Source organism: Haliotis rufescens, unplaced genomic scaffold (assembly GCF_023055435.1).
Source record: "Haliotis rufescens isolate VD_foot unplaced genomic scaffold, xgHalRufe1.0.p SCAF_3, whole genome shotgun sequence".
NCBI classification, from domain to species: Eukaryota; Metazoa; Mollusca; class Gastropoda; order Lepetellida; family Haliotidae; genus Haliotis; species Haliotis rufescens.
In genome coordinates this window covers 55,514,397-55,523,981 of record NW_025964001.1, presented here as the reverse complement: position 1 = coordinate 55,523,981, position 9,585 = coordinate 55,514,397, and the positions used below count along the sequence as shown (strand labels likewise).

Sequence of the window (9,585 nt, the reverse complement as noted above, 5' to 3'; positions counted from 1 at the left end):
CCGAACCAGCCTACTTCCTCGCAGTGGGTAGTAGTAACATGAACAGGGGCACCCGAATCAGCCTACTTCCTCGCAGTGCATGCCGGTAACATGAACAGGGGCACCCGAACCAGCCTACTTCCTCGCAATGCATGCCGGGAACATGAACAGGAGCACCCGAACCCGTTACTTCCTCGCAGTGCATGCCGGTAACATGAACAGGGGCACCCGAACCCGTTACTTCCTCGCAGTGCATGCCGGTAACATGAACAGGGGCACCCGAACCCGTTACTTCCTCGCAGTGCATGCCGGTAACATGAACAGGGGCACCCGAACCCGTTACTTCCTCGCAGTGCATGCCGGTAACATGAACAGGGGCACCAGAACCAGCCTACTTCCTCGCAGTGGGTAGTGGTAACATGAACAGGGGCACCCGAACCAGCCTACTTCCTCGCAGTGCATGCCGGTAACATGAACAGGGGCACCCGAACCAGCCTACTTCCTAGCAGTGCATGCCGGGAACATGAACAGGGGCACCCGAATCAGCCTACTTCCTCGCAGTGCATGCCGGTAACATGAACAGGGGCACCCGAACCAGCCTACTTCCTCGCAGTGCATGCCGGTAACATGAACAGGGGCACCCAAACCAGCCTACTTCCTCGCAGTGCATGCCGGGAACATGAACAGGGGCACCCGAATCAGCCTACTTCCTTGCAGTGTAAGTTTGTTAGTGTGCTTGATGTTTTGTGTTTCACAGAAACACACATCAATGATTACAGTGAAAGAGACCTGCCAGGATATTAAGTCTATCCAGGAGACACTACACATGGTATTACTGTGTATGTTTCACCAAGTTTCAAGGACAGAGTCCAGCTACGTGATGTAATGTCATCTCGCAGTATTGAATACATTTCCTGTCTTGTTGGCAAGTTCTGCATTGCTTTTGTGTATGTTCCTCCAAAAGTGTCATGGACACGGTTGTCACATTAACTTACTCATTTTATGCAGAAACTTCAGGATCTCTCCAAGCAGCATGAATGTGAACATGTCGTAGTTACTGGGGATTGCAACTTTGATCTAAGTGAAAAGCTGAAACTTGCAGATTTCTTTCATGTGCGGAAAATGACTCAACTCATTCACTCTCCAGCTCACTGTCTAGGAGCTACACTGGACTTGTTGTTAACTGATCATGCCAGTGCTGTAGCATTCCAGACTCCAGTCTACTACTCAGATCATCAGATGATTGGTGCTGTACTTCTCAGTACACCTCATGGTGACCCCTGCTCTCTAAGTAAAGTAAAAACTCCTTTACCTCTTTGCTTATTGTTTAAGTAATAACACAACTCATTACAAATACAGTTACATATTACATTTAGCGCTGCAATTACGCCATTTACAAAAAGGTCCAGTGAACATTCGTTCACAGGAGCTAATGCACTGCACACAACCGGACTTGTCATATTGGCAGGGGATATGGGTATTAAATGCTTGTGTGTGCTGAAGTGAGAAAAAGATTTTAATACAGTACCCCTGACTGAGGAGTGTCGATGCCAAGAGTGGTGTTATCGCATGTGTTCTTCCTCAAGCTTGCGCTCTCAACATCATGCTGGGACAAGCTTGACTTTATCTACTCACTTAATAAATGAGCTTCTTAATGAAAGCTTTTCAGAAGTGTTTTGTTTCTAATGACCTTAAGAGGAAAAAGTAGAAAGTCATAGCTAATAGCTTTCTTTTATCATTGTATTATTTCAACTTTTTCTGTCTGTCATTTTAGGGGATTGAATTCAAAACATTTGAGTGGAGAGAATCTCGGATGAAGAGTTTCCCCATATCTACAGATAAAACATCAATGCCAGAGAGGCGGTCGGGTAGCCTGGTGGTTAAAGCGTTCGCTCGTCACGCCGAAGAACCGGGTTCGATTCCCGACATGGGTGCAATGTGTGAAGCCCATTTCTGGTGTCCCCCGCCGTGATATTGCTGGAATATTGCTAAAAGCGGTGTAAAACCATACTCACTCACTCACTCAATGCTAGAGTATAACCAGCTTCGATTATCTGCTGAAACAGATTCCATTGGTGAAATTGTATGAATGGATCAGCGAAAGTCATCGATGACACCAGGTGTTCACGAGTTGGTTGGTTTTTAATTTTAAATTTTGTATATTGAAGTGTTGTTCATGTCATCAACCACTGGTTTGTTCAGACTCATTTGTTTTCATGCCTCTATGATGGAACTGTAATATTGCATGCTGTGACATAATACAACTCACTCACTCACTCGCTGCATCACTCGCTCACTCCATCACTCACTAACTCACTCCCTTTCTCCCTCCCTCACTCACTCAACCACCCACCCACCCACTCACTCACTCACTCAGTCACCCACCCACCCACATACCCACTCACTCACTCACTCACTGGTAAATGTCCTAGGACCTGCATCACTTGGGGCTTTCCTCCCACATCAAGCACACACACACTGATATATATACGAGTGACTTAAATACTAGCATGTTCAAGGTGTCTTTATGCCAAACTCACACAGTCACTTTATTCACCCGTCATGCACACAGGCTGTCCAGAGAACCCACTCAGGGGTGGGGGGCGCAGTTGCCTAGTAGTAAAAGCATTTGCTCGTCACACAGAAGACCCAGGTTCGTTTGCCCACATGGGTCTTATATGTAATGCCCATTTCTGGCGTCCACTACTGTGATATTGCTGGATATTGCTAAAAGCAGCATAAAACTATACTCACATACTCACTGAAAGCCTCAAAAGGTTTCTCTCCCCACACCCAACAACATATCACCCATCCCTCGAAGCCCCTCGCCCATCCCTCCAAGCCCCTCGCCCATCCCTCCAAGCCCCTCGCCCATCCCTCCAAGCCCCTCACCCATCCCTAGAAGCCCCTCGCCCATCCCTCGAAGCCCCTCGTCCATCCCTCGAAGCCCCTCGCCCATCCCTCCAAGCCCCTCGCCCATCCCTCCAAGCCCCTCACCCATCCCTCCAAGCCCCTCGTCCATCCCTCCAAGCCCCTCGCCCATCCCTCCAAGCCCCTCGCCCATCCCTCCAAGCCCCTCATCCATCCCTCCAAGCCCCTCACCCATCCCTCCAAGCCCCTCGTCCATCCCTCCAAGCCCCTCGCCCATCCCTCCAAGCCCCTCGTCCATCCCTCAAAGCCCCTCGTCCATCCCTCGAAGCCCCTCCCCCATCCCATGAAGCCCCTTCCCCATCCCATAGAGACCCTCACCTATCCCTCAGAGACCCTCACCCATCCCTCGAAGCCCCTCACCCATCCCTCGAAGCCCCTCACCCATCCCTCCCAGCCCCTCGCCCATCCCTCCAAGCCCCTCACCCATCCCTCCAAGCCCCTCACCCATCCCCCCAAGCCCCTCACCCATCCCTCGAAGCCCCTCGCCCATCCCTCCAAGCCCCTCACCCATCCCTCGAACCCCTCGCCATCCCTAGAAGCCCTTCACCCATCCCTCGAAGCCCCTCACCATCCCTCCAAGCCCCTCACCCATCCCTCCAAGTCCCTCGCCCATCCCTCCAAGCCCCTCACCATCCCTAGAAGCCCCTCGCCTATCCCTAGAAGCCCCTCGCCCATCCCTCCAAGCCCCTCGCCCATCCCTCAAAGCCCCTCACCATCCCTAGAAGCCCCTCGTCCATCCCTAGAAGCCCCTCGCCCATCCCTAGAAGCCCCTCACCCATCCCTCAAAGCCCCTCACCCATCCCCCGTAGCCCCTCACCCATCCCTCCAAGCCCCTCGCCCATCCCTCCAAGCCCCTCACCATCCCTAGAAGCCCCTCGTCCATCCCTAGAAGCCCCTCGCCCATCCCTCCCAGCCCCTCGCCCATCCCTCAAAGCCCCTCACCATCCCTCGAAGCCCCTCGCCCACTCTCCCCCCCCCCCCCCGTAGCCCCTCACCCATCCCTCCAAGCCCCTCGCCCATCCCTCCAAGCCCCTCACCATCCCTAGAAGCCCCTCGTCCATCCCTAGAAGCCCCTCGCCCATCCCTCCAAGCCCCTCACCCATCCCTCAAAGCCCCTCACCATCCCTCGAAGCCCCTCGCCCACCCCCCCCCCCCCCCCCCACCCGTAGCCCCTCACCCATCCCTCCAAGCCCCTCGCCCATCCCTCGAAGCCCCTCACCCATCCCTCCAAGCCCCTCACCCATCCCTCAAAGCCCCTCACCATCCCTCGAAGCCCCTCGCCCACCCCAACCCCCACCCCTACCCCCACCCGTAGCCCCTCACCCATCCCTCCAAGCCCCTCGCCCATCCTTCGAAGCCCCTCACCCATCCCTCAAAGCCCCTCGCCCATCCCTCCAAGCCCCTCGTCCATCCCTAGAAGCCCCTCACCCATCCCTCAAAGCCCCTCACCATCCCTCGAAGCCCCTCGCCCACCCCCCGTAGCCCCTCACCCATCCCTCAAAGCCCCTCACCCATCCCTCCAAGCCCACTACCATGTCTTCCTCCATGCAATCTCTCCCACACACCCTGTGTATAGTTTATAGCTACACATGGTGTTTACATCACAATGTATCTGAGGTAAATAACGTCTTCTTCATACACATCTGGGTCTATAAGAAGTCTTTAGTATTGAAGTTGGTTAAGGTTATGTTTGTTTATGTGTGGATGTATTTATAGGAACTGTGCTGATTTGAGGGTTTGGTATTTTTTTATTTCATGTGTGTTGAGAAGCTCAGGATGTAGTTTTAATTTCCTGATCAACTTCAGCCTCTCTTGAAGTTAATGTACCAGTGTACAACAGCTCCTTGATGTTCTCAGACATCTATTTTGATCAACGTACATGTGTTAACACATCAACTGTGATAAGTAGGAGTCACATTTCGAACAGAAAGTAATGGTTCTCATTAAATGAACTTCTCAATCAGTGAATCCCCTGAAGACATTCGAAGGAGAAAAATCAACAATCTGAATAAAACATTAATTAAGGTGTTGTGTTCACTGTTTAGGATCAGGGTGGTTGGTTTCTTCCTTATGCCTTTCTTCCCCCTTCCCTGAAATCAAATTAACTTCCTTGTCTGAGACCCTCCAGCCACATGGCACCCAGCCTGGCATCCTATTGACTTCCTTGTCTGAGACCCTTCGGCCCCATGGCACCCAGCCTGGCATCCTATTGACTTCCTTGTCTGAGACCCTTCGGCCCCATGGCATCCCAGTCTGGCATCCTTTTGACTTCCTTGTCTGAGACCCTCCAACCACATGGCACCCCAGTCTGGCATCCTATTGACTTCCTTGTCTGAGACCCTTCACTCGCATGGCACCCCAGCCTGGCATCCTATTGACTTCCTTGTCTGAGACCCTCCGGCCCCATGGCACCCAGCCTGGCATCCTATTGACTTCCTTGACTGAGATCCTCCACCCATATGGCACCCGGCCTAGCATCCTATTTACTTCCTTGTCTGAGGCCCTCCACCCACATGGCACCAAGTCTGGCATCCTATTGACTTACTTGTCTGAGACCCTCCACCCACATGGCACCCCAGTCTGGCATCCTATTGACTTCCTTGTGTGAGACCCTCCGGTCACATGGCACCCAGTCTGGCATCCTATTGACTTCCTTGTCTGGGACCCTCCACCAACATGGCACCCAGTCTGGCATCCTATTGACTTCCTTGTGTGAGACCCTCCGGTCACATGGCACCCAGTCTGGCATCCTATTGACTTCCTTGTCTGAGACCCTCCACCAACTTGGCACCCCAGTCTGGCATCCTTTTGACATCCTTGTCTGAGACCCTCCGGCCACATGGCACCCGGTCTGGCATCCTATTGACTTCCTTGATTGAGACTCTCCGGCCACATGGCACCCCAGTCTGGCATACTATTGACTTCCTTGTCTGAGACCCTCCACCAACATGGCACCAAGCCTGGCATCCTATTGACTTCCTTGTCTGAGACCCTCCATCCACATGGCACCAAGTCTGGCATCCTATTGACTTCCTTGTCTGAGACCCTCCACCAACTTGGCACCCCAGTCTGGCATCCTTTTGACTTCCTTGTCTGAGACCCTCCGGACACATGGCACCCAGTCTGGCATCCTATTGACTTCCTTGTCTGAGACTCTCCGGACACATGGCACCCCAGTCTGGCATACTATTGACTTCCTTGTCTGAGACCCTCCACCCACATGGCACCCAGCCTGGCATCCTATTGACTTCCTTGTCCGAGACCCTCCACCCACATGGCACCCAGCCTGGCATCCTATTGACTTCCTTGTCCGAGACCCTCCACCAACATGGCACCCAGCCTGGCATCCTGTTGAGTTCCTTGTCTGAGACCCTCCATCCACATGGCACCCGGTCTGGCATCCTATTGACTTCCTTGTCTGAGACCCTCCACCAACTTGGCACCCCAGTCTGGCATCCTTTTGACTTCCTTGTCTGAGACCCTCCGGCCACATGGCACCCAGTCTGGCATCCTATTGACTTCCTTGTCTGAGACCCTCCGGCCACATGGCACCCCAGCCTGGCATACTATTGACTTCCTTGTCTGAGACCCTCCGGCCACATGGCACCCAGTCTGGCATCCTATTGACTTCCTTGTCTGAGACCCTCCGGCCACATGGCACCCAGTCTGGCATCCTATTGACTTCCTTGTCTGAGACTCTCCGGCCACATGGCACCCCAGCCTGGCATACTATTGACTTCCTTGTCTGAGACCCTCCACCAACATGGCACCCAGCCTGGCATCCTATTGACTTCCTTGTCTGAGACCCTCCATCCACATGGCACCAAGTCTGGAATACTATTGACTTCCTTGTCTGAGACCCTCCACCAACTTGGCACCCCAGTCTGGCATCCTTTTGACTTCCTTGTCTGAGACCCTCCGGCCACATGGCACCCGGTCTGGCATCCTATTGACTTCCTTGTGTGACACTTTTCGGCCACATGGCACCCCAGTCTGGCATACTATTGACTTCCTTGTCTGAGACCCTCCACCAACATGGCACCCAGCCTGGCATCCTATTGACTTCCTTGTCCGAGACCCTCCAGCCACCTGGCACCCAGCCTAGCATCCTATTGACTTCCTTGTCTGAGACCCTACATCCACATGGCACCCAGTCTGGCATCCTATTGACTTACTTGTCTGAGACCCTCCAACCAAATGGCACCCAGCCTGGCATCCTATTGACTTCCTTGTCTGAGACCCTCCAGCCACATGGCACCCCAGTCTGGCATCCTATTGACTTCCTTGTCTGAGACCCCCCACCCACATGTCACCCAGCCTGGCATTCTATTGATTCCTGAAACTTCCATGACCACACTGTAGTCCTCTCTTCTACTTCACAATACCGCGGAGAACATACAAACAAGATGCATCAGCATCATTCAATGACTGACACTGCCAGAATGATGTGATTAAGCTATCAAAGTTTCAACTTTATTTGAATTAAATATAGATATCAATCTTATTTTCAGATGGTTGGAGGGGGTTGTACATCTTCTCAAGACACTGACAGGTTGTTCCATTCCAGATGTGCCCAATGGAGATATGTCTGCAGACATGCGGAACTCATTTTTTGTTATCCTATTCATTAAGTTGCTGAACACCTCGAGGCGCTACACATGCAAAACACCCCAAAGTCTTATGACTCCACATTGGACATGTATATCATGACCAGATCGGAAGAGAGCAGTGCTCATTAATACACTCATTCTCATGTTTCTTTGCTGGGTTTTTTTAATCACGATGAGGCAATCTTGATCATGTTTGGATTAGATTTTTTGACAGACATCAAAAACGCAAGATCAAAGGATGCACTTAGCTGCTTGTTGAAACTGAGACTAAAAATGTTTTATGTTGGTTGTCATCAGCAAAGTACCTTTGGCAGGCTGCAAGACAGTCGTTCAAGATTCAATTCTAGTAATACAAAGGGTGTGACTGACAGTTGACATTAACCACGAAAATCTGGTCTACCGGGTCCTGCATTAATGAAATATAGTATTTATTTCTCTGCTAGATGAACATGTAGATTTCCTTTTTTTAAATATGTTGTGCAACAATGAAATGATTTACTGCAGGAGAGCAGAAGGTCGGTAGTTCAGCCCCCAGCCGTGTCATACCAAAAGACGATAAAAGATGGTACTTGTTGTTACCCTGTCTGGCGCTCGGCATTAAGGGGATGAAACAAGGACTGGCCAGCTCAGAGTCAGTATACTGTGTCTGAGTGGGGTATTCATGTTAAACTGCGGCATGGGATCTCAGTTTGGACTGGTACAAGCAAGCATTAACACACACCTACATGCACGTCGTTATATAAATGAATAATCTTGAACAAGACATCTCAACCCAGTCCAAAAGTGTGTTAATTTCACTGTTAATGGTTCCAGAGGTGAACAATGTTCAGCTGTGAAGTTAGACACCATTGTGTCCAAGTTGAAGGGACCAATTACTTCGAGTTATTCAAGGTTCAACATAACTGAAAATGATTAATAAAGAAGGAATATACAGGGACCATGATGTTACTTCGAGACAAACATAAGTTCGACACAACTGTGTTTGTAATTAATCCACAGTGTCATTGTTTGGAAAGGAAATTCTGAACATCAATATTCTTGCTTCCTTTGGGTTTTTTTTTATCTTGAAAGCATGTGACTCTCTTTTGGGACATGGTGATTTGAATATTGAGCCTTGCGGAAATCTTAATGCCATTTAAAAACAGACTGAAATTCAAATCGTCCATTTTGAGACCAACAAATTCATATGAAAAGCACATTTTAGCTCATAAACACACCGTTATCAGTAGTTTCGATAACCAAAAAAAAATCCTTTTTTGAAACAAAAAGAGAAAATGATCATGCTCACGTCTTGTCTGTTCATCAAGGCTTACATCCCAAATGAACATTTCAAATGTTGGCTTAGTCTTGTGCACTCTGTTTTCTTGATACTGGCAATAAAACCAAATGATGCGTTTATGATGATTCCACAGGCAAGTGCAGACATCAAAACAAGAAAAAAGCATCTTCCTGTCTGTCCCAATTGCCAAAATTTATTGCATGGAAGCTGTTTTTATTTGACTCTTTTTCATATTTCAATATCAAACAGGAACCAACTTGTAGATTTAGAACGATCAGATGAATGAAATCCTTGAAAGTGGGTGGATTCCCATACAGGAAGTAGTGTGGGCGGCATATAACTTATATGAATTACACATGCAGCAGAGTTTTTTGTCCAAGTAATTGTTAATGATGTTCATTATGCTACAGATGAGCTGGGCGAACCACATTATGACAGAATGTAGACAAGATAGGGTACGGAGCATGCTGGGCAATATCTCTTAGTCTCAGCATCTCTCAAATCTACACACGACTTTTAAAAGCTTTGCTATCTCCCACGTGCTTCTTTATCTTTGGTGAGAGAGATGCAAGGTTTTCTGCATCCATTCCTCCTGTAGGAGCTTGTCCCGATGGTTTAGTCTTTGTGCAAATTTGTGTTGACAAGAATTTTGAAAGGATAAAGCTTATTTCATGTAAGGATTAACAGGTAAGACAAAGTGCTATATCCTTGAGCTGTGGCTTTCCTACTTTAAGAGTACAATGCTTCTTTGTTTCTGAAAAAAACAAAATCTGCTTTTGTTTAATC

At 49.6% G+C, this 9,585-nt stretch overlaps 2 protein-coding genes across 2 annotated transcripts; one reads left to right on the top strand and one right to left on the bottom strand.

Moving 5' to 3' along the window:
* Positions 1 to 2,749: 2,749 nt before the first annotated feature.
* Positions 2,750 to 3,148, bottom strand: LOC125384405 (acanthoscurrin-2-like). Its single transcript, XM_048403457.1, has one exon. It carries the CDS (start codon positions 3,146 to 3,148, stop codon positions 2,750 to 2,752), a length of 399 nt encoding a protein of 132 aa, XP_048259414.1.
* A 45-nt stretch (positions 3,149 to 3,193) lies between these two features.
* On the top strand, positions 3,194 to 3,778 carry LOC125384404 (splicing factor 3A subunit 2-like). Its single transcript, XM_048403456.1, has one exon. It carries the CDS (start codon positions 3,194 to 3,196, stop codon positions 3,776 to 3,778), a length of 585 nt encoding a protein of 194 aa, XP_048259413.1.
* Positions 3,779 to 9,585: the final 5,807 nt, after the last annotated feature.

Excerpts from the sequence above, each read along its gene's own strand:
- LOC125384405 (XM_048403457.1), bottom strand. The coding sequence starts at position 3,148 with ATGGACGAGGGGCTTGGAGGGATGGGCGAGGGGCTTGGAGGGATGGAC.
- LOC125384404 (XM_048403456.1), top strand. The coding sequence starts at position 3,194 with ATGAAGCCCCTTCCCCATCCCATAGAGACCCTCACCTATCCCTCAGAG.